A 23,794-nucleotide genomic window follows, 5' to 3' on the forward strand; every position below is an offset into this window, starting at 1 on the left:
ATTAGTGAGGCAGGACAACTTGCTGCTTCCAAAACGCGCTTCCCAAGAAAAGGGTGAAAGAGAAATTAAGAGAAAACCCTTGTATCTACTTATCATGGACCTTCTAGGTGAATTCATTGGTGGTCCAGTTAATCAAGCATTCTCAGGGCCCCTCTAGCCCATCTAGACTGTCGTGTTTTGGATTTTACACATAGTACATCATGCTCATTATTGTATTTTGGCTTGTTTTGTAATCTAGTGCGTTATGCTGTGTTTCTCTATTCTGTATACATATATACTATAATTTAAATAGTAGTAAATATAATTTAAATAGTAAAATATGCTTCTATCATATTATTATCATATTATTTTACTTGAAAATGGAGCTGTGAAAATAAGGAACTGCCATGTACAAATGAAAAGTTTTCATTTGGATTTCCAAGCATTTATCTAAAATGTTGATTTAATGATGTGAAATCTTTGAATCTGTGAAAGCAAGTTTGAGTGAGCAAGCCAGAACGTTGATTTAGGATGTACCTGTGTCACCACCTACTTAGGTGGGTGTGGAAAAGAGGAAGCGGTTACTACAGAGTCCTGCGAGGCCATTGGTTCATGAAGTCAGCTAAATGTGTATACCTGGGACAGGTAGACAGAGACACAACGAGAGTGCCAGAAGAACAGATTTCTCTCTCTTTCCTCTCCTGCTCTCTTTCTCCACGGATGGACTGCAGACTTCCTCTAGTCTTCTGTCCTTCCGCACTTTGGATTGTGTAATTTGTGGTTTCTCTGCTTTTCTGAGCAGTGACACCCAAACGAAACTCTGCTATACGGTAGTTCTCTGCTTTCCCTTCACGGCAAGCCCCAGCCATTCCGTTTTGTGACTGTAGTGTTTGTTCATTTGCTTTTGTTACATTTCACTTAATTTATTGTGTTCACAGGTCCAAAATTTTCAGATCTCCGAGAACTCGTGTCTAGGGCTTATCAGGTGAGTGATGTTTTTTTGCTTGTTTGTTTGTCTTTCTTGTTTTTTTAAAGGAAGAAGACTTTTGACTGTCACAAACACTTTCAATGGGTGTTCATTTGTGTAAGTGTGAGCATGAGCATTAGGGTAGCACCTTGTTGCTCCAAGTTTGTTATGCCACACAAAGTGTTTTTAAGTGCATGCATGTGTGCGTGTCTGTGTGTGCGTGTGTGTGCCTGTGTGTGTGCCTGTGTGTGTGTGTGTGTGTGTGCATGTATGCGAGTGTGTGTGTGTGTGTGTGTGTGTGAAGATAAACTCTGGAGTAAAAGAACAGCAGAAAGGGAAGTTACAAGGCAGCACAGCCTTGTGAGAGGTTGAGGCTCCTGCTTCTGCATGTTTTACAGGGGCAGAGTCGTTTGTCTGAACTCTGCCTGCAGGTACACGACTGAACATCTGCACGTCCCATCTTGCAGAGTGGAGAGGCAGGGCCTCGATATACTACCCACACACACACACGCACACAGTACACACACACACACACACACACACACACACACACACACACACACACACACACACGCACACACAGTACACACACACACACACAGTACACACACATGCACACGCACGCACACACACACACACACACACACACACACACAGTACGCACACATGCACACACACGCACACAGTACACACACATGCACACACGCACACACACACACACACACACACACAGTACACACACACACACAGTAGCCACCTACAGCAGTTATTCACTTCATAGGCTTTGTTCTGCTCATCATTCATCTTGACATTTTTACAGTATATTAAATTAAATATATCTGTATAAGTCTTTAAAAGTATGCCTGCTTAGAAATGAATGTTATTTCAAGAGGCTTCCTGTGTTTTTCTGTCCCTAGTAAAAGTGTGCAGAAGACTGCAGACACGGACCCAGTCTTCCACCCCTGCACACACTCATGCATTCTATCCTTCATTCCACCGGAGTCTGTGTCTTTGACCAATCAGATTTCAGTGGAGTGAAGAATATAAGGCATGGGCCTATCACCATCATCTGCATCACCACAATCATCATCACAAGAGGAGGCGATCTGAGGTGTTACAAACAAGGACAAGGTGCATTAATGCATGATGTCATTAAGACATCTCATGTAGGTTGTTTTGGAAGGTATAAAACATAAATGTACTATTCAACAAAGAAAATATGACCTGTACAAAATTCTGCTGCTAATGCAGAAAGCATGACTAAGCACAAACACAAGCACTAACCCCAAATCACCTCAACACAGTTCAATGAAGATTACTGTTTCTTAAAAACCCCAGCGAGGAAACATGACGACCGATGCCAGATTGCATTTGACAAAGTGCTTGTAGGCACCTTTAATCTGCAACAAAGTTTTCATATCCTCACGGCAGCTTTAAGTTCATTTAAAAGCCATGATGACTGATGTTCTTATTATTCTCACTATCCAGGGGAGAGGAGTCTTTCTCCCACTGGGCTCCAGGGCCTGTTCTCTCCAGAGGCAATTAACCGCTTCCATTATTTATCTATGATACATTTCACACTCCCTCTGCAAACTGTTAATCACCATTTAAGCCACCACAGGAGAGAGGGGAACTGAAACTCGTTTGTCATCCAGTCCAAAACCTAGGAGCAGAAATTACAATAAATAAACACATATCAAAGAAGGGACTATTACTGGGTGTGTTTACTGAGGTCATCTAGTATTTTATATGTACAAAGTGAAATGTGCATATGAGAGTTGTCAAGTGAGGAAAGTATGCTGCACAATGGTGTGCTTGTCATTAGTTTCCATTTAGAAAGGGTGAGTGAACCCCAATGCAACAAACGAATGAAAAGGCCATGTGTAATTTACATGCACAGCGAACAAGAACTTTCACAGCAACCCTCTGAAAATGCCCAGAAGGTAACTGAAATCAATAGCTTGTTGATCAGTGGCATTATGTTCAGGATGCCCCACTGCTGAACATAAAGTCTTTGCACCCTGTACTGTGACAAATATATCGGAGGGCTTTTCTTAACTTTAAAATGCTATGTTCCATCATTTTAGTCACATAATAAAAGTCCATACAGTGTTTCAGTGGTTTAGGTACATTAAATGTGCAACTTGTTTTGATCTGATACAGCACATTTGGTTTTACCAGCATGTCTATCCATTCCCCAGTGGTGCTTACTGACAGTGAGGCTGTGTGTCAGACCGTTGTCAGGCTGTTGTACCAGGGGCCATTGTGCACTTCTGTTCCAAGCCACAGCAACCGTTTGTTCACTTTCTTTCTGGATGGCGATGATGATGATGATGATGATGATGATGATGATGATGATGGGGCTAATGGTACAAGCAGTAGATCCTGGGCCTGAGACCAGCGCCATGGACAGCTGAGACGTACAGGACAGTCTGTCTGACCGTCAGTGTGTACACCCACAGCCCACTGTCCACCCCATGCAGAAGCATGCAGAACGGTAATAGTGACAACATGGCATCAGCTGCGTGCCGTCTGTCTGAAGCCCCCTGAATGACCGAAGAAGACAAGGACGATGAAGCTTGCCTGGATCGTGCAAGACATGGGACCACATCCCTGGACATCCGCGCCACGGCACTGCTGTCTCTGGAGCTCGGGGATGGAAAAGGGACCAGGCAGTACTGCATGTTGGGTTGTTCTTCATGACCACCAGGAAAATGACAGAAAGCAAGCATGTGGAGGTGTTTGTCACCCACAGTGCCAGGAAGATCAGCCACAAGCGCCAGGCGAACAGGTACTGGGTGAGCAGAACCCAGCCAGTGGTTTAGCAGGATTGATGCTGAGACAATGGTGTGCACTCAGCATAAATGGCACCCAGCGGGAGAGCGAGCGGGACAGCCTGTAGGATCACACCTTTGCGGTCGCTGTCATTGAAGATGTTGTTGACCTGCAAGGTGGCGAGGGCTTCCAGGACACCACCAGCCTGTTGGCCAAGGCCAGGTTCAGGACAATGGCATTGGTGGGTAAGAGGCGGCCCCTCTTGGCGCACCACCCACAGGAAGGTGGAGATCATGGTTGCATGGCACTACCACCACCACGAAGGAAAAAAACCCATGGTCTAGAAACACAGCTGAGACACACAGGATAGAAGGTCACAGTCGCTTCAACTACACAAAATAGCCTTGAGACAAATAAGTACATGTGTCTGCTCAATCATGGAACTTTCCCAAAGTCTTCGCCATGAAGAAGAGCCACCCGACATCCATTACCCTGTGTCCTGACACTGTGCAATCCTCCACCCAACTCAAACACCTTTTTGTGAGAGAACAGGGAGTCTATCACCAAGCAGTGCAAGCTTCCGCCTGCTTCTGATCACTTGAATGATATACTGACCAATCTGCAATACACAGGATATCACTGTGTGAACTACCACATTAATTTCATCTACCACTCAACTACAATGGAAGGCTGGCAATTATTTCTATCACTGACATTAGAATCCAAACATTAGTGAACTTGCTGTGAGCTATATGCTATATAGGGTAGATTCCATTTCAGAGTCAATCATTTCATCCTGTGAATTGAAAGTTGATTCACAAAATGTTTTAAATAACCTTTTTTTTTAGTGACAAATTCATTTGAGCATCAGTTGCTCTCAAATCTGGTACAGCCTTGCATGCTGGCTCTGGTAAGTGCAGGAATAAATGTGTGCCCAACCACCCATGATCACCACAGTAAGCATGCATGTCCACGTTACCAGAAGCCCAGTTCAGCAGCAGTGTTACAGCGCCCCCGAATGGAAAAACTGGGGAAAAAACCTTCAGTGCATTAAAGTAAATTATAGTATATTTATGTGCATGTGTTTTGCCATTTAAATCTTAGACTTTTATACAAATATATACCCTTCCCATCAGTAATTTAATCTGAAAAATGAAATTGTTAATTTTTTGTTTTTATCCAATCCTCTAGAGAAAATGAGAAAATTTTCCCAATGCATGTTTACAGCACTTTTAGAATATCAATAATACCCATCACTGATGATCTAATTACTGCATATATACCATAATGTTTCTCGTGTCTGTTTGGCTAATGAGTCCCTGGGGACAGGTGATTTCATGCTGCCATTCTTGCTTTATGGCAATGGCTTTCTCAGTTCAGGGTCAGGCAGGCTCAGAGCGGCAACAACATTGTGTTTATAGCTTAAAAAGATTGTTTATAGTCTCATTTTGTGCATCCTTATATAAAAGCTAAATGAAAGTCAAATAATGTGTTAGTAATCCACAGAGTGCTTGTGTGTACACTCCTTCTTACTCTTGTGGCTTGGGGACCCGAGGGAGAAGCAGAGGACATTTATGATGTGTTTAAAACACTGAAATTATAACGCTTGGGCTCTCCAGAGTCAAAAGCAGGCATGTACAGACTCGCCCAAGTAATGATCTGTTTTCCTTTAAGTTTTGAAAAACACCTGAGGGAAATCAGCAGGATGATGAGAAGCAGGCCAGTGGGGCCTCTCACTAGCCTGACAGCACACACTCAAGTATGCTGTTCAAAGTAAACGATTCGCACTGCGGATTATTGAAAAAAATGTGAGGCTAAATTTACAAAAGTTAGTTTGAAAACTAACTTTTGAAAAATTGGCTTGGGTCATTAGAGATGAATAATTTCATAGGTTTTTCTTCTCTAAAGCTCAAAGGAAAAATGTATTAAAATAATGAGAGTGTAAAATAAGAGAAAGAGACAAAAACATCAAATGCAGCACAGTGCATTTAGAGATCATATTTCATTTTAAACAAAGACTTCTGATGACTGTACTTGGTTCCTGTGATCTGTTAAAAACAACCATCCTTTACAGGCAGTTTTAGGTTCCTGTATACCTGTACTATTTTTATTAGTAGACAATGAGCAGCCCTAGATGCAGCCCTAGTTGCATTGTTGTTTTCATGGAAAGGATTAATTGGTGAGCAGGTGTGTCTACCCTCATGGTTTCATTGGTTACTTTGAATCTTCTTTTGTGGTTGTTGTTGATGTTGTTGTTGTTTTTGGAATGGAACTCTCTTAAGCCCTCAGTGACACAGCAGACAATATAAATTCAGATACGTTTGGCTTATACTTGCAATTCATACTACAAATGCAAGGGGGCCATTGTAATAAGGAGTCACAGGTAACCAAATGTTTCAATAAATGAATCAATTTGCTTGTCTCTTACCTTTCATTTGGTATATTTCTCAGATAAAATAAAAAATACTAATATTTGCATTCCATGACATATGTTGCATTATAATTAAAACATTTGATTTAAAGTATCTTATTTATCACACAATAAGGTTAAATAAATAAATGTGTAAAATATTGTATAGTTTCTTAGCCTCAGCTTTGCTGACTGTCTCTGTCTTGCAATATGGCACACAGGCCAGTCTCCATGGATCTTTGCATCACCATCAAAGGAGTCTCCTTCCTCTTACAGACCGGGCTGGGTGTCCTGGGGAACCTGTTGGTGCTGATGGCCTACTGTCACATTGCGTGTGCAGAATCTCGTCTGCAGCCCGTGGACAGAATCCTGGCGCACCTGGCTTTCGCCAACCTGGTGCTGCTCCTGACCCGCGGCGTGCCGCAGACTATGACCGTCTTCGGCCTGCGCCACCTGCTGGACGACCCCGGCTGCAAGCTGCTGATTTATGCCTACCGCATCAGCCGCGCCCTCTCCGTCTGCCTCACGTGTATGCTGAGCGTGTTCCAGGCCGTAGCCACAGCCCCCGCGGCCAGGCCGTTCCTGCTCAGGCTGAAGGTTAGTCTGCCGCAGCGGGTCGCGCCCACCTTCGTGGCTCTGTGGCTACTGAACATGCTCGTTTGCATCGCGGCGCCGCTGTGCTCCGTCGCCCCGCGTAACGGCACCGTGCCCGCGTTCACCCTCAACCTGGGCTTCTGTCACGTCGACTTCCACAACGGCCTGTCCTATGTGATTAATGGCGCGGCTGTGTCGGGCCGAGACTTCACCTTCGTGGGTCTGATGCTGGGCTCCAGCGGCTACATACTCGTCCTCCTGCACAAACACAGCAAGCAGGTGAGAGGCATCCGCCGCTCACGGGGAAGCTCCATGGAGATGCGCGCAGCCAAGACTGTGGTCATGCTGGTAGTTTTGTACGCAGTGTTTTTCGGTATTGATAATGTGATCTGGCTCTACATGCTGACTGTAGCGCAGGTCCCAGCCGTGGTGGCTGATATGAGGGTGTTCTTTTCATCATGTTATGCAGCGCTCAGTCCACTCCTTATAATCAGCTCCAACAAGAAGATAAAACAGAGGATGGTGTGTGCCACCAGTGACCTCAAACAGCAGGCAGTTGAGGACTGCACTGAAAAGGGAAACACTAAATAAAACTTTCACGCTGTAAAAATTGTATTGATTTAACTGGTGTGTAACATTTTAGTGTTTTTAATACACTGCCCTTGGAATTTATAAATAAGTCTGTGTTTACCATTATTGTTTGCAAGCTGTGGGAATAAACGAAACGAAAATGTGCTCTCGTGTTCCACTCTTATTTTGGCATGTTGTCTAAGTAGCCGCCATTTTGTCGTAGCTTCACAGTGCCATAGCGGAGCGGGCTGGTAGTGCCGCTGTGGTTGACGCTTGGGTGGGAGACCGGAAAACTCGCTAAGCCGAAACCCAAGGTAAAAACCGATTCCTGTAAACGGTTATCTACTATTCCGTGATAGTCTTTGTGCTTTTCACTATACTGTAGCTAATAGGAATAGCACGTCCGCGAGTTTTGTTCGTGACAAACAGGCCATTCTGTTGAAACAATCAGACTTCCGCTTATGAAGCTGATAGCTAATGCTATGTAAGTGCTAGCGTCCTGTTTTCTTTGCGTAGCTGGTTAGCTAGGGTAGCTTTCGTGCTTGTTGGCTGGGTATTAGAATTCATCTTCGTCTTGCTGAACGGCTGCCGGGTGTGTTCTTGCTTGAGTCAACGTTAGCCCGCTATACTTATCCTAATAAGCGCCGCCTACATGCTGCATTACTAGCCAGCTAGTTAGCTAAGCTAGTTAGTAATAGTGGATGTTAGCGTTAGCATGGCTAGCTACTGTTGTTAGCTTGTCAGCGCGCTAGTTAACTGGATGGTTGTCTAAGGTAACGCTAGTTAACGTTAGTTATTGACAGATAGTACACAAATCTAGTTGGCTAACTAGCTACGGCTCCGATATAAATCGGTAAACCAGCTAAGATGGCTAGCGATCTCTAGATTGGTAAGCTGTAACATCGAGCGTTTTCTAAGACATCATACAGCGAAGTTGTAAAATAACGACTTGATTGCAACCCAGTTATTACGTCCATAATTAGCTGTGTTAGCTAGGGTTAGCTAGCTAGCTAGTATGTTCATGACTATCAAATACATTCAGTGCGCTCAGTCCTTGTTTGTGTCTATTAAATCTAGCCACGCCTTGACTTTTTTATTTTTTTTGTAACTAATTTTAGACATAACTAGCTACTACTACCTTCATGTTTATAGTTCGGTAAGACTGAGCATTATACGGGAAATTAACTTTGCTTTTGAACCTTGTTTTGCTAGTTATCCTGTAATGCACACGTTTCTCTCAAGTTTCTAACGCGGGTGTCCTCCTGTCAAATTAGAAATGGCAGCAATCCGTAAAAAACTGGTCATAGTTGGCGACGGAGCGTGTGGAAAGACGTGTCTTCTAATCGTCTTCAGTAAGGACCAGTTTCCCGAGGTCTACGTGCCCACAGTGTTTGAAAACTACGTAGCTGACATCGAGGTTGACAGCAAACAAGTAAGTGACAAATTCATCTCCGTGGCATCCTAGTCAAAGGTTGCCGCCTGAAGTCAAAAGAAGGGACATGTAGGATAAGTTAGCTAACGCTACGGAAGTTGGCTTTAGACGCTGCTTGACGTCGTGTAACAGCTAAAGAAATTGACTGCTCGTAATATACCTTGGAAACACAGTGAAGGGGGGCAAACAGCATGAAACCACGGGCTGATTCAAACTTTGCGATGTGGGTTTTTTTTGTTTTGTTTTTGTTTTTCCTTTTAGGGCCCCAGCTGTATTTACAGTTGTGTGCAATCAATATGTGCAGTCAAGACAGTGACAATAGACAGATCCCTAGATTTCTCAGAAAGGCTTTTAAAACATTTTGAAACAACATCTGGAGCATTTGCTACACTGGGCTTGACTCAGCTGCACGTTGTTGGCAGGTTGAGCTCGCCCTGTGGGACACAGCCGGTCAGGAGGACTACGATCGGCTCCGGCCGCTCTCCTACCCAGATACGGATGTCATCCTGATGTGCTTCTCTATCGATAGCCCAGACAGTCTTGGTGAGTGTGTGTGCACTGGAAACACACCAGAGCAGCCCCTGCTCCAGACATCATGTGCTTTGTAAATGGACTGGGTAAGGGCACAGTAAGGGCTTGCTGGGGGGACATTAACAGGATGTTTAATGAAGCATTGTTTCTTGGCAAGCCAGATGACCTATGGAAAGAAAAAAGCTTCTCAAAAGAAAACCAATTGGCTTTGCCATTAAGAGGCAGTCCTAAATGCTGTAAATGTAAATGCAGTCCTGTCAAAACTGCCAATAAAGGGAAGCTGACTGTTGGCATTATTTATTCAATGTCAGCTACATTAGCATTTCGACCAAACTGTCCTATCCCGATCGGTGATAACTGAGAAATTGTGCTTCATGAAATGACCTAGTGGTTTCTTGTCGAAACTGTGCAGAGAACATTCCAGAGAAATGGACTCCAGAGGTGAAGCACTTCTGCCCCAACGTTCCCATCATCCTGGTGGGCAACAAAAAGGACCTGCGTAACGACGACCACACCCGCCGTGAGCTGGCCAAGATGAAGCAGGTACAAAGCCCCAGGCCTTCACCTGGGGCCCTGTTAGCCATAGCTAACCAGCTCAGCAGGTTGAAGAAAGCAGGGGACAGCTGAACCCATGACACTGCTAAAGCTAAAAACAAACAAGGCAGATCTAAAATCAGTATGTATAAACTCAGCAGATAGATTTGGCGGTATGAAACACGAAAGCACAACTAGGCTCTGGTGTACATCAGTTAGCATGGACAATTTCCTACAAGCCAGTAGTAACCCAGCAGTTTAGATTGAAAAATAAAAAATAAAATAAACATTTTGCACCTTCTGTCTACAGGAGCCAGTCAAGCCAGAGGAAGGCAGAGATATGGCCAACCGAATCTATGCCTTCGGATACATGGAGTGCTCTGCCAAGACAAAGGATGGCGTGAGGGATGTATTTGAAATGGCCACCAGGGCTGCGCTGCAGGCCAGAAAGGGCAAGAAAGGCACTAAATGCCTCATACTGTAAATGGACAGGACTCTGCTCATTCTGAGGGGGTGGGTGGAGCCATATCCAGGCCCCACCCTTTCCTCAGCCTGCCTGGAATGACTGTGCTCACCCGTGAACCGCTTTTTATTTTACACCTTTTAAACTAAAGCAGTCCAAATTAGTTTTTTTGTCAGTATTTAAAGATGCGGATAAGGAGCGACGCTGATTTATTGTACCTTTTACACATGATTGATTTTGCCATATTAAGTCATACCAAGCCAGTGGTAAGAGGGGTCTCTCTATCAGTTGACACTTGTCTTCTAAGCTGTGTATATCAGTGCATTGTCATCCACTGTGACCAAAAGCCCATGCAGTTATTTCGGATTACAAATATGCAATGAAGATGAAAAAGATGATCAGGACCAATGTGCAATACAGGAAAGACGCATGGTTTGTGTTTTTTTCTGGAATGCATACACTTGGACAAGACTTGAATCTTTTTTTTTTTTCTTTCAAAACAAACAGAAACCTAATTTGGTATCTTTGTGTATTAAACAAAAACTTTTTATTAAGCTTGTGTTTTGTATGGAGTTCCTCTTTCAACTGCGTTTAAGGGGTATCAGTCTGGGTTCTATAGGGATAGTATAAAAAATGTCTGATATGTAACAGTAAGAAAAGCTTTGGCTTTTATTTATTTTTAAAAAAATCAAAAGCACTGCTGAGAATCATGTTTTACATTCCCAAGACCACAAGGAGTAGTGAACCACTCAGATCTTGTATTATGACAGAAATACACACATTAAATCTGCAGGAGGTTCACTTGTCACACTGGAAATAAAGATGTCTGAACCTTAAATAGCTGTTGTTGGTTATGCTTGGCAGCTGATAAAAGAAAGACACACACTCTAATTCAAAGTGAAACTACAGCAGCAAGCAAACTCTCAAAACATCCTCAAGCACAAATAACAGCTGCCTCTTTTTTGCTAAGAATGAGTCTTCCCCACCCCACCCCACCCACACAACGGATGCTACGGTCTGATGCACACTTGCTATAAATGCCTATATACCACTGATTTCCCCCCCCCACAGTTGTTCTTTGGACAGGCGTTGCATGGTGGTCTGTCATTCACACTATTGTATTCTAATTACTTTTGCAGATGATTCTGAGGCACTTTTTCCTGAATGACTGATTTCACAAAATGAATATAAGTTTCACTAAACGGGTGTTTTCTGAGCTCTTTCTGAAGTTAGCAGCACTGTTCACAGGATCTGAGCTTACTTGACATTAAACACCAGATTAACATCTCCACAAGGAGTGCCCTTGAACCACTTTAAATGCAAGTTGTCTGTCGTTTTACAGTACAGGATGCATAAATGCATACCCTCAGCTGTGGATATGTCCAGGATTAAAAAAAAAAAAAAAAACAAGTTATAGACTGTTGTAGGCTTTCACACTTCAAATTTACAGCATTTAATGTTTAGTACCAGCTGCATGTCTACATACACATGCATTTTTTAAACAGTAAATCTATCTGTCTAGGTGAGGTGTCAGAGGATATGAAATAGCTCATGCTGGAATAAACAATTACAATTTACAATTATGGCAATTAGCTGACATTTTTATCCAAAGTGACTTACAATTCTGACTGAATACAACTTCAGCAACAGAGTTAAGGGCCTTGCTCAGGGGCTCAACAGTGGCAACTTGATTTTATATATATACTGTCTGTGTGTGTGTGTGTGTGAGATTAAATCACACCATGCAGCACAGTGCTGAGATCATGACGCAACGTTAAGTGTGCTTATGCAGTGGTGAATCACAAAGGCAGATCTGTTGGTTAGCTAGATAGCCTTCACCAAAAGGCCAGAATGTCCAGTAAGAGAATCAGAAAGGACAGTGGCCACAGTTGGACTTTGTTTAATTTGGACAAATCTGAATTTATGAAACCACTGCCCTGCTCTTTAAGAGTCACTTTTGTTTCTTCGAAAGTGCTCCTAACCGGGCAATTATGATGGGGAGAAGCGCGAGTGCCCCTATCAGCCCTGCCAGCAGGGGGCGGTAGAAGAGCCAGCCGACAGCAATGGTAAGGAGCGAGAGACAGCAGGACAAGCAGAGAGCGAAGAGCTTCAGACCCACAGAGACCAGATCTCTCAGGACAGGGACCCAGTCCACTGCAGGAGACAAACATGCACACACCAGACAACCATATTACACACACACACACACACACAACATGCCAAACAAGTGCTTTACATACACATCATTACACCACACACACAACATGCAACTTGCTTAAATAGCCAATAATCTCTGGAGATTTTTGTATATTACAATAATAAATGTACCTTTTGCATTGTACTGTTACATATTCATATTTACCTGTATGAAATATAGAGTCAAAATTGCATCGAAACATTTGCTATTGTAATATACAAAAATACACAGACACAGTGCATAGGGTCATTATTAAGACCAGACTCTGTGTGTGTGTGTATGTATATGTATTTTACCGAGAGTATACACGATGCGTGTGGTCAGACTGATGCCAAGAAACATGAGGAGCCAGCCAGCCAGTCTCAGAGCCCACGTTTTCATATTATTGAGCTGATGTTCTCTTGCAAACACCTCCTACACACAAACACACACACACACAAATGCTCAGAGCTCATAACATGAACACATATAAAAACCATGAGCAACACACTGTAACTAAGTCAGTCTAGATAAGTGTTTCCCAGTCCAGAGGCTGCCCTGCACTTCATTATTCTCAGAACAGAGCCATATTCTCCATACACAACTCAGTTCATTCCCAAAACACCTGACTAAACTCATCAGTCAATTAAAGCTTCTGTAAGTGATTTTTTTAAGAACACTTCATAAAACAAATTTTCCATTCTTATGGTCATCATTAACATAGATGTTCTAAGGCAAGAAAAATGTCTCTGTGACTGTCCTGGGCTCTGTAAACAGCAAGTAGAAATTCCAGATGTCCAGCTGCATTAACCAATCAGAATCCTTCCCTACAAGGAGGCTGTCCTACCTGCCTGTAAATTATATTCCAAATGAACAAAGCACATAAAAGGGTAGGCAAAGAACTGAGCGTGCATGTCTTTAGAAGGACTGGTTTTAAAAACAGGTTTGGGTAGAGGGTATTTAATTATAAGTAGGGGTAGCAATGGCTATGTCAGGCAGATGTTAGTAAAAACGATAATGACCTTTATCAACTTAAATAAGGTTCACGTTTTAGTGCAGGGAAAGTATAGAGTGTCAGAGTCACTGTTCTAGCTAATGATACACTGGTACTGGATTTTAACGCAGCATGTATAGTAGCAAACAGACAACAATCCAAATACGCCTCTCTACTTTAGCAGTGAGCGCTTCCAGATATACACCCTTACCTCAGCAGTGAGCTCTTCCAGGTAGAGGATCTCCAGCATGCCCCCTGACTGGGTCCTAAAAGGCACCAGGTTATCCCCCTTCTGCATGGCCACCACACTCACCTACACAAGCACAAACACAATCTGACACATGGCAGCTATTAAACTAGACAGCGCCGATCAATATTGACACCTCCTATACACAGTCAGATAAACACCTTGTATCAATAAAATAAGGCAATTTACTATTAGTGCACACATCATCAATAGACATTTCACATCAATACATCTCCTTTTTCAGTATTAAGATTAGACCATTTTGAATGCATTTACATAGGACATTTTAAATGCAAACAGGCTTATAAAAATGTAGACATACACTTAGTCAATCAATGGGGTCATATATAATTATTTTGGGTGACAAGCCAGAATCATTGACAATTGATTCCAAATCATAACTGGGTGACAATTAACTCAGTACCTCAGTATCAATGAGACTAAACGCTGTCGGTCATGACACTGCAGACTTGAAAGACTAACGGTACTCACTGTCTGAGCTGGCCCAGGAGAGTAACCTTCACCACTGAGTCCAGCATAGGAGAAACGTACACGCACGTCTCCAACCTGCACTCATAGACACACAGACATAAATAAACCGCCAGGACTTTAGTTACAGCAAGCATCAGCAGTGTATGAGAATCATTTGTGGTGTGTCTAGAGCTGTGTGTGTGTGTTTTGAGTGCCATCAGGCAAGAGAGTGTGTGTGTGTGTGTGTGTGTGTGTGTGTATTGACCTCTGGTCTCCGTGGGTTGCCAGTGTGGTAGAAATAATTTTCATACACAGTCAGAAAGGGGTCTGTAAAAGGAAGTCCTCCTAGACTCAGAGTCTGGAAATTATTGATCTGATCAATCAGTCCTAGAAAGAGAATGCAATGCATTACAGTGCCATTCTGAAAATAACAGTAAAGCACTTTATACTTGCTCCTAGATGGTTTAATAATTGTAATGATATAGTGTATTTGGCCAAAGGCAATAGGGGCAAATGCTGTAAATGTAACGTAAAAACCTTTGGAGAGGAAAAACTGTCCAAGCCAGACCTCAGGGGCCACTACTGTTACACTCTCCACTGCCATTGCACTGTCAAACACATCAAACATTTCAATTTAAGCACTTAGCAGACACTCTTATCCAGAGCGACATATATTTCACAAAATGACAGTACATGTGCTCCCAGGATCTTGGTGTTGCTAGCGCCTTGTTCTATGAAATGTGGTTGTGCTGTGTCTGTATGTGTGCATATGCATGTATGTGTGTGCAGTGCCATTGGAATAAATACTACACCTGGGATTCATGTGGCCGATCTCTTTATCAAAATGTCTGCTGTTGACAACCTCCGATTTCCACTCCGTATCTAACACAAAGACAGCATGGAAACCAGATCCGAATTGATTTAAAAACAACAGCTTCGCTTCATATCAACCCCTCAGTTCCCTTAGGACTGCAAGGTGTCTGTGCTAAAGAAGAACTCACTGTACGTATACGTAGTCTCTGTTTTGGTTTCATCTCCCTCTTTGTATTCCCTGTTGATGGAAAGCAAACGTGAAGCATGATGTCACTAGAGAGAGATGGCACTGAAGAAGACAATCGCCAAATCTAAATCTCTGGACTATGGTCTAGGGACTCTGGTCTCATGAACTTTGAGAGTAGGTTCAGTGATGTTTACCGAAGTGGCTAATGTCATCATGCCAAATCTGCGAGGCTGCTTAACTGCAAGTGTATATAAAGTGCAAAGGGACTTGAGTTTGACTCGTTTCCATGGTTAACTTCAACATCAATATATGATACCGGAAGCAAGATTATTACATCTAACACTGTTGGTGTGGTTTATGTTATTGTGCATTTGATAAACACCACACACTCAGAGGCAGAGGGTTTTATGATCTAATCCCATTGTTCAGAGTCTTACCCTCCAGGGGTATGTGATTTATCCTAATGTAGGTTACAGAAGAAGTTAATGTGTCATAGCCAGTGGGTCAAGATCAGAAGTTCTCAACAATTTAAAACAGTTACAGGCCAACACAACCATCATCCCATATGCCACATATGCTAATTAAAATTAAATAAAAATCCATCATCAAAATCTGCTCAAGTCTGCATCCTATGTGGACACACTAGAAGTTCACAAAAAGCAGTCATCACCCCCGCACCCCTCATGTGCCACAGGTGAATGTCAAAATTAAACAGCCCATCTGCCTTGCAGACTTTCTCAGGACCGTGCACGTCAAATCCACAAGTCTGCAGAAGTAGAGAAGTCCAGAGATTTGAATTGGGTAATTGTACAGGGATAATGCTGAAGCCAGTGATAACCTACCGGGTGTCCTGATATTCCACCCACTGGTACATCTCCACACTTCTCTTCAGCTTCACAGCCTGAACTGCTACTTTGTAGTTTGGATCATATAAAGGCTGAAAACAGAAAGAGAGAGAGTTCTCTTTATTATTTAGCCATCGATATAGTCTGGAACACTTTTTCTATTCCAAAGCAGGCACCATCGTGCTCCTCTGAGGCCGTCATACCTGGGATGTGCGCAGGGGAGCAGACAGGTGGATGAGGCGGTTGTTATTCTTGGAATCCACGTAAGTGTCTGGATGTAGGGAGACGATCTGAGATAGACCCTCGTCTAGAGAGGAAGATGTATGTATTGCCCTGCCCTACATTAAGAAGGAGTAATAAAGGGTGTATTTGTAAAACTTCACCCACATACAGAGGACCATGTCACAGAAATGGAAGAGAAAATCACCAGCACACACTGTCACTTGGACACCAGTGAAGAGATGTAGGTTTCTCTTTATAAACAAACAAAAACGGGACATCTAACCTCGTTGGTGAAGAGCACGTAGAAGGAGAGGAAAAACAACGCTACTCCCACCAACATCCCCCCTGTCGTCTCGCTAAGACGCTCCAGGAAGCCGGGCGTGCTACGCGTGTGGATGCGCGAGTGCTGGTCCCTGCCATCCGCACCTGAAAACTAAATGTAGCAGAACCTGCATTTCAAGTATACATCAGGACCTTAGAGAAACCACATCTACCTTTACTTTGTGTTTCTGCACCAAATATAGATGGTGCAAAACTAAGCAACGACTACAAAAGGTTTTGATTATTAGTCAATAATCAAAGTAATCAGACTAATTATTATTAGTCTCTAGAACACGTAGAAAAGGTTATACATACTATAACCTCTTCCCAAATCTTTGGTATAAAATGAGGTTACACACTGTAGCTGTAATACTATTTCGTTTCTAAAGTTGTATTGTAATGTAGCTGAACATTTGCCATATCTACACATAATTCTAACGACCCCTTCTGTAGAAGTGCCCCCCAAAATGTACTGTTCCGCATTTCAGTAGAGAATTACATGCTACGGAATAGCCCTGGCGGCTAGCTAATTAGGCAAAGGTAAATATCCATGCAAATTAAATCAACTTAGCGTAAATCGTTGCACAGACCCATGCCTACTGTAAGTAAAAGTACAATAATAAAATGTAACTTACTGGTACCGTCATGGTTTAATTTAGAACAGATCCAGATAAGTGTTTCTTATTATTATTAGGAAGAGGAAACCTAAAGTGAGCAAAAAGATATTGCCTGTCCGCAACGAATAACAACTCAACAAATTAACGCAACTGTATAATTACTGATGAAAATGTTATAAAAATTCATTACTCTGTAAAAAGAGAGTCAGATCTTCAAAGTTAGATTTCGGCGCGTTCTATGACTCAACGAGTGAAAGAGCCCTATGCCTTCTGGGAAATGTAGTCACACACACGCAAATTCGCGCAAATTGCCTGCCAATAAATTGGTCAATAAATTAGACCAATTAAATAGCCTGCTATAGCCTGCTATTTAATAGACTATAACACACCATTGGATACTAAACACCCGTACTGGCATACCACTTCCTCGGCGATCTCTTATTTGGGGAAATAAAGCCAAACGTTTACTTAAAGTTTACTTAAAGACTTTTGTGGAAGAGGCAGGCTATCACCACAGTGCATCGCATGGTATTACTAAGGGCTTCTCTATGTGAGTTGGGACTGGGAGGATTAAGTGTGTCTTAAGGGCTAATATAATAAGCTACCATGTTCATGAAGAAGGGGACAAGTGTATACACACACTTATATCCTACACATGCGTAAGCACCACCTGGAAGCCAAAGTAGACTCCCCTTAGGATGGCAGAATTTGATGTAATTGTGCTAGGCACCGGACTGAAGGTAAGAACAATCTTTCACCGTCATCGGCCTTGACCGCCTGAGTAATAAGTATCTTATCATCTTCAAGACAATGGATACATGCTTTGAAGGGAAATTTACAAAGCTCAAATTTTCATATTTATGAATTCATGTAGGCAAATGTAGTCTTTTCTTTCTAATGTATGTGTCCTGGCTGGCTAAAACGTTATCACCTACATCTAAAATATTTATTCATTAGAATTACTAAGTCATAGTGGTTCATTTGTTTTCCCTAGTATTTTATGTTTATGTAAATCATTTTTGTTGGTTTTATGTAAAGAAGGTTTTGTTTAAAAAAAGATTACTGCTATTACTACTAGTAATGATGATTATGATGATGATGATGATTATTATTATTATTATTATTATTATTATTATTATTATTATTATTATTAATAATAATAATAATAATAATATTGATTACATGCTAATGTTTTGATGTCATTCATTCATTTACTTTTTTTATTTAATTTATATTTACATTTTATTTCCATATCCAGCTTGTTAAAAATGATTAAACATATATCATTCTAAATGATGTCTGTTTCATAGGTTATCTTCTTACAGACAACAGCTTAAGCTACATGTCTGTGTTGGGTGCTGAGGGTGGGAATGACCTGTCATATTAGTGGAAATGGGTCTTAATGATGCTGTATGCCCAGAGTACCTCTTGCACTGCCCCCAGCATATGAGGGATAAGAAATAATCTTCTACTCATTTTCCCTTCAACCATTAATAGAGGCAGGGACACTGCACTTGTGTTATGCTATGTTATGTTTGTGTTATACTTGCTTTATGATATGTTATGTTGTGTTATGCTATGTTATGTTTGTGTTATGCTTGCTTTATGATGTGTTATGTTGTGTTATGCTATGTTATGTTTGTGTTATGCTTGCTTTATGATGTGTTATGTTGTGTTATGCTTGCTTTATGCTATGTTATGTTTGTGTTATGCTTGCTTTATGATGTGTTATGTTGTGTTATGATATTATGCTACCCTCCCATCCTCCCACCTGTAGGAATGCATCCTTTCTGGCTTACTGTCCATATGTGGGAAAAAGGTCCTTCACATTGACCGAAACCCCTACTCTGGAGGAGAGAGTGCCTCCATCTCACCTCTGGAAGAGGTTTGCTTTGCACAACCCCCCCCCCCCCCACACACACACACACACACACACACACACATACACATACATACACTTCCTTCATTTGTCTTTATATCACTTTATCAACAGCACAATTTTTTAACTTAAGAACATACTTATATAGATGTACATATTCACATACACACAGCATACATACATTGTCCAGTGTGTCAGTGGGTTGTTTTTCAGCTATGTTTGTTGTTGAACAGCTCTACAAGAGGTTTCAGTTCCCTGGCAATCCTAAAGGAATGGGACAAGGCAAAGAATGGAATGTCGACCTCATCCCAAAATTCCTGCTGTCCAGTGGTGACTGGCGCACTTGTAAACGTTTTCAGTGACAGTTGCAGGATCCTGAGATGTCATTAGTTCATAGCTTTAATAGCTTTTTGACTGTGTCTTCTCATAACATGTTGCAGGGCAGCTGGTAAAGATGCTGTTGTGTACAGAGGTGATGCGATATTTGGATTTTAAAGTGGTGGAGGGCAGTTATGTCTACAAAGGTGGGAAAGTGCACAAACTTCCTGTTACAGAGGCAGAAATACACAGTTCAGGTAACACAGCTGATGTTGGTGCCACTTTAATGGGGGGTCTGTCCTTACACCAGCTCTTACAGTAACAGATGGCTGGATTCCAACTAATAGACTGTTGGCAAATGGGGGAAAGACATTTTTTAAAAAGGAATTATATCTGCCTGATAAGTAATTTGCTATTTACTCCCATGTTCAATTGCAAACATTTGCTATTTGATCAATTACACTTTTAAAAACAAAACAAAAATGTTATAGAACTTTGTGATTAGATTTGAAATGATTGCAGATTTGATGGGCATGTTTGACAAGCGACGATTTCGGAAGCTGCTGCTGTTCATTAGGAACTTTGAGGAGCAGGACCCACGGACATATCAGGATATGAACCCGAACAGGACCACCATGAGGGAGGTGTTCCACCATTTTGACCTGGGTTGTGATGTAGTGGAGTTCACAGGACATGCCCTGGGTCTGCACTGCAATGATGAGTTAGTACACACACATACAAGAAAAACAAATAATAAAAACTAAATAGAGTTATGTGCATATGCACGCACACACACACATACATACTCTCTCTTTCGTTCCAATACAGTGAATACTATTCTTTACAGTCTTTACAAACTAAGTTTTTTACTTGCTTTATATTAATCAACCAAGACATGTTTGGTGTCCAAATTTTACTTCACTAGTAGTGGATTAGAGCTATGGGGCTAATGTGGATAACAAATAATGCAATCTTATTGCCCAGTGGTTAGCATCATGCAAACTTATGAAGACAAACAAAATGTGTGTCTTAATTTCAGAATGCATTATAGTCTTTTAAGAACAGGTCTGTCCATATTCTGCTAAGAGTGAAATTTAATCCACCTAATGCATATTCAAATAAAAACAGAAAATACTAAATCTCATTTGTTGTTCTGTGTCTGTATGACTATATCCCTGGAAATTCCCTGTCTTGCTGTAGTTATCTGGATGAGCCATGCCTGCAGACCATCAAACGAATCAAACTGTATGTGGAGTCTCTGGCTCGGTATGGTCATAGTCCCTATCTGTATCCTGTGTATGGCCTGGGGGAACTGGCACAGGGCTTCATCAGGTAAAGTACTACTATATCTCTGCTCCTCCACAGTCCAACCCTTCAGAAGTCCCAAGTGTTTGTGAAGCCCCAATGGCTGACTTATGTGTCATTAGCTTGCAGTGGTACAAGCCCCAAAAGGGGTTGAAAGGAGAGCTTAGCACTGAGAGGTTTGTGTCAGAATGCCAGTGGTGGTAGTGGACAATTGGGCTTTTTCTGATTTATCAGAAAGGATAACAACATTCCAGCTATTTGTGTGGATCTCATAACTACCTGTTCAAAAGAAAGGTTCCAAAAGGTACCAAGTGTGAATTTCAGATATGAACTGAAACAATTGAAGAGGATTTGACCATACCTCTTGTGAAAAGCCTTAGTTCCTGCCATTTTGAGTTACACAATGACAAATGGACCCTGCTAGGACTGTAAAGAGAGTCTGATTTTCTCCACAAAATGTCTAAAATGGGCATAAACATTATTATGAACCTTTTAGAAATTGGATTTTGAATGTGTGGTTCTAGATTGAAAAAAAATGGATGCATTATATATAGAACTTGTAAATGGAACATTCTGAACATTTTATTGTCAGAACACATGAACGGTTAACACACGGGGCTGATGGGGTGCACTGTGTGTTTCTCTTGCAGGTTAAGTGCTTTGAATGGGGTCACATACATGTTGAATCACCAGGTGGATGACATCATCATGGATAATGGCAGAGTGGTGGCAGTAGAGTCACAGGGAGAGGTGAGTTACTGACTGAGATGAACAAACAGCTCAGAGTGTGACTGCTCATCTCAGGTCAGCTCCCTGATGGACAAGCAATGCTGATCATAAGGAGATACAAGGAAAATATATATAGCTCTGACTTTAAGGCTTTGATTCGAAGTCATTACACAGTCACAGAGCCCCTCAACTTGCCAAACACGCCTTCTTTACCCACAAACATTAATGGCTTTAAGATGGGTGAGACCAACCGCTAAAACACTATTTTCAATAAGTTAGAACAACCACCACAGACGCATGAGCAGCAGGCTAAACTTGTCTTCCTAGTTTTGTTTCATTTTCTAATTCGATGTGATCAACCTGGAGCAGACTTTCCACTGCAAGCAGTTGCTGTGTGACCCCAGCTATGCGCCTAGCCGGGTGAAGAGGGTGGGCCAGGTGATACGGGTCATCTGCCTGCTGAACCACCCAATCAGAAATACAGATGACGCTGGCTCATGCCACATCATCATACCGCTAGCGCAGCTCAACAGGAAATCAGGTACAGGAAGCTCAGCAGGCCTTGACTGTCACATCTTATTTGGGTTTAAAAGGCCCTTCCTTTCAAAAGCTTTCATTTTCACTGTGCAATTATTGATTTCATCATGGCATTGCAAAATAAGCATGCAAATATAAAGCTAGCTATTTTTAAATAAAATTAATCTTGATGTCTACATGCAATGATAAAAGGAAATTAATTTATTGCTGTGACGTGCCTTTGACTAGTGGCATCCTCTGTAAAAGAACAGTTGCTTTAGCAGGGGATTTTGTGATACATCAAAGTAAAGGAAATGTATTTTTGTTTTACTGTTACTATTTAAAGGGATAGGCTACAGATCCTGTGTTTTCCCATAATCAAAGGTATATAATGCTTTTCTCCCTCACCCTCTACAGATATCTACATATGTATGGTCTCCTATACTCATAATGTAGCTCCAGATGGGAAATACATCGCTGTGGTGAGCACAACCGTAGAGACCAGCAACCCAGAAAAAGAGGTGCAGCCAGGCCTGGCCCTCCTGGAGCCCGTCATACAGAAGTATGACACACCAGATCTGTATAAAAATACCAACCACACCAACAGTCTCAGACAGTCTCTGAGAGCCATGACTCCATCTGAAAGTACATTCTAGGGTAGAGGCATCCAGATTCCAGTCCTGGACATCTACTGCATCTACTGAAAGATTAGTATCACTCTAATCTAACACACATGGCTCTCTAATATTAGGTCATCACTGCAGACCTTGATTAACTGGATTAGGCATGTTAGATTACACTGTGAATTAACCTGAGCAGGATGGTAGATCTCCAGGACTAGACTCAGACCCTGCTGCTCCAATGGCAACCTTCAGGCAAACTCTATGCTCCCATCAATCAAAAGAAATTGTGTGGTGCAGCATCAAAGGCACTGAGTGTTTCAGCTGGATGTAGAAAGTGTTTCTCATAGAACAGAATTGTGTTGTAGTCCTAGAAGGGCACACTGCAGCATTTGATACACAATCCTGCTCCTTGAAATTAAATCCAGTCCAGGCTTTTTTAATCATTGTTTACCAATTCCGATTGGCAGATGTCATCAGACCTGAGTCCTAAGTAATGGTGGCGTGGAAATCTGCAGGAAATAGCCCTCAGGGAAAAAGGACTGACTGTCAGGGCCTTAACGTCTTCCTCATACCTTCTAGTGTTCACGCTGAATCAGGAGAGTTACTGCAGAGACAAAATTAATCTATTTATTTCCTTGGTTGTCCAGGAAATAGGTTTCAGTGTTGTTCATGTTCTATTATGGACTCTAATACTGAAACTACTATATCACTGTTGTGCAGGTTTGTCTCCATCAGCAACCTGATGACCCCCATAGATGATGGAAGACGGAGTCAGGTAATCTAATCTTCACGCTGTCACTCAAAGCATCATCCAATTAGAGTATTTTTGCCTTTGAGTTTAACAGTGTTGGAGAATGTATTTTGCAGAGCCTGATCAAATTTTGCGAGGTATCTTCTGGACTGCAGGGGAAACAATGCGGTGGCTCTCGTGGACTGGAGTTCTGTCTCTGGCATACAGAGCAGTGTGGGTATCGTTTTAAGGCTGACCTGTGCTTTGTCTTCACTCGGTTCAGATCTTTGTGTCTCGCTCGTATGATGCCACCACACACTTCGAAACAGAGTGCAAGGATATTAATGACCTGCTCTGGCGCATGACGGGGTCAGAATTCATCTTCGAAGACTTCCACAGGGAGTGTGAGGCCGATTTGGACAATTAAGATGATATAATCAGAAAAACGTCATCCCATAGCAACCAAGATACCAGCAAAGCGCCAACCTGCTCCTGGAGATTCTCCACCCTGATGCGTTAGGTTCCAACTCTAATCTAATGACCATC

At 42.1% G+C, this 23,794-nt stretch overlaps 4 protein-coding genes and 1 pseudogene across 9 annotated transcripts; 3 read left to right on the plus strand and 2 right to left on the minus strand.

Annotated features, from left to right (window-relative positions):
- Positions 1–2,010: 2,010 nt before the first annotated feature.
- Positions 2,011–4,160, minus strand: LOC113582810 (uncharacterized; annotated as a pseudogene).
- Positions 3,818–7,460, plus strand: ora1 (olfactory receptor class A related 1). 3 transcript variants are annotated; one of them, XM_081705040.1, is made up of 2 exons: positions 3,818–6,104; positions 6,353–7,460. In XM_081705040.1, the coding sequence occupies exon 2, from the start codon at positions 6,363–6,365 to the stop codon at positions 7,314–7,316; it is 954 nt and encodes a 317-aa protein (XP_081561166.1). In that variant the 5' UTR covers positions 3,818–6,104; positions 6,353–6,362; the 3' UTR covers positions 7,317–7,460. The 3 variants fall into 3 exon arrangements, with proteins under 3 accessions (XP_081561166.1, XP_026874565.2, XP_081561165.1); XM_027018764.3 differs by lacking the exon at positions 3,818–6,104 and having other exon boundaries at positions 6,114–7,004; positions 7,195–7,460; XM_081705039.1 differs by lacking the exon at positions 3,818–6,104 and having other exon boundaries at positions 6,114–7,460.
- A 58-nt stretch (positions 7,461–7,518) lies between these two features.
- Positions 7,519–10,809, plus strand: LOC113582797 (transforming protein RhoA). The gene is made up of 5 exons (XM_027018767.3): positions 7,519–7,609; positions 8,570–8,727; positions 9,150–9,270; positions 9,671–9,801; positions 10,103–10,809. The coding sequence occupies exons 2-5, from the start codon at positions 8,572–8,574 to the stop codon at positions 10,274–10,276; spliced, it is 582 nt and encodes a 193-aa protein (XP_026874568.1). The 5' UTR covers positions 7,519–7,609; positions 8,570–8,571; the 3' UTR covers positions 10,277–10,809.
- A 96-nt stretch (positions 10,810–10,905) lies between these two features.
- Positions 10,906–17,437, minus strand: tmem43 (transmembrane protein 43). Of its 2 annotated transcripts, none has more exons than XM_027018762.3 (12): positions 17,167–17,437; positions 16,494–16,643; positions 16,192–16,326; positions 15,986–16,080; positions 15,145–15,194; positions 14,956–15,025; positions 14,681–14,751; positions 14,409–14,530; positions 14,165–14,239; positions 13,637–13,738; positions 12,749–12,866; positions 10,906–11,625 (listed from the first exon to the last, which is right to left on the minus strand). In XM_027018762.3, the coding sequence occupies exons 1-12, from the start codon at positions 17,176–17,178 to the stop codon at positions 11,513–11,515; spliced, it is 1,113 nt and encodes a 370-aa protein (XP_026874563.2). In that variant the 5' UTR covers positions 17,179–17,437; the 3' UTR covers positions 10,906–11,512. The 2 variants fall into 2 exon arrangements, with proteins under 2 accessions (XP_026874563.2, XP_026874561.2); XM_027018760.3 differs by having other exon boundaries at positions 10,906–12,409.
- Positions 17,057–23,675, plus strand: zgc:112334 (rab GDP dissociation inhibitor alpha). Of its 3 annotated transcripts, XM_027018776.3 has the most exons (12): positions 17,057–17,071; positions 17,767–17,888; positions 18,926–19,033; positions 19,261–19,357; positions 19,468–19,602; positions 19,868–20,066; positions 20,546–20,677; positions 21,301–21,400; positions 21,749–21,920; positions 22,313–22,457; positions 23,239–23,293; positions 23,532–23,675. In XM_027018776.3, exons 2-12 carry the CDS (start codon positions 17,847–17,849, stop codon positions 23,673–23,675), a joined length of 1,329 nt encoding a protein of 442 aa, XP_026874577.3. In that variant the 5' UTR covers positions 17,057–17,071; positions 17,767–17,846. The 3 variants fall into 3 exon arrangements, with proteins under 3 accessions (XP_026874577.3, XP_081561162.1, XP_081561164.1); XM_081705036.1 differs by lacking the exons at positions 17,057–17,071; positions 23,532–23,675 and having other exon boundaries at positions 17,716–17,888; positions 19,261–19,372; positions 23,239–23,378; XM_081705038.1 differs by lacking the exons at positions 17,057–17,071; positions 23,239–23,293; positions 23,532–23,675 and adding an exon at positions 22,986–23,125 and having other exon boundaries at positions 17,716–17,888; positions 19,261–19,372.
- Positions 23,676–23,794: the final 119 nt, after the last annotated feature.

Source organism: Electrophorus electricus, chromosome 22 (genome assembly GCF_041902795.1).
Source record: "Electrophorus electricus isolate QZ-2024a chromosome 22, ASM4190279v1, whole genome shotgun sequence".
NCBI classification, from domain to species: Eukaryota; Metazoa; Chordata; class Actinopteri; order Gymnotiformes; family Gymnotidae; genus Electrophorus; species Electrophorus electricus.

Coding starts and splice junctions, on each gene's coding strand:
- ora1 (XM_081705039.1), top strand. CDS start 6,342: ATGGCACACAGGCCAGTCTCCATGGATCTTTGCATCACCATCAAAGGA.
- LOC113582797 (XM_027018767.3), top strand. CDS start 8,572: ATGGCAGCAATCCGTAAAAAACTGGTCATAGTTGGCGACGGAGCGTGT. Junction 8,728..9,149: donor TCGAGGTTGACAGCAAACAA/GTAAGTGACAAA, acceptor CGTTGTTGGCAG/GTTGAGCTCGCCCTGTGGGA. Junction 9,802..10,102: donor AGCTGGCCAAGATGAAGCAG/GTACAAAGCCCC, acceptor TTCTGTCTACAG/GAGCCAGTCAAGCCAGAGGA.
- tmem43 (XM_027018760.3), bottom strand. Junction 15,026..15,144: donor AGAGACTACGTATACGTACA/GTGAGTTCTTCT, acceptor TCTTTGTGTTAG/ATACGGAGTGGAAATCGGAG. Junction 12,410..12,748: donor ACGCATCGTGTATACTCTCG/GTAAAATACATA, acceptor TGTCTCCTGCAG/TGGACTGGGTCCCTGTCCTG.
- zgc:112334 (XM_027018776.3), top strand. CDS start 17,847: ATGGCAGAATTTGATGTAATTGTGCTAGGCACCGGACTGAAG. Junction 19,034..19,260: donor CCATCTCACCTCTGGAAGAG/GTTTGCTTTGCA, acceptor GTTGTTGAACAG/CTCTACAAGAGGTTTCAGTT. Junction 23,294..23,531: donor ATGATGGAAGACGGAGTCAG/GTAATCTAATCT, acceptor CACTCGGTTCAG/ATCTTTGTGTCTCGCTCGTA.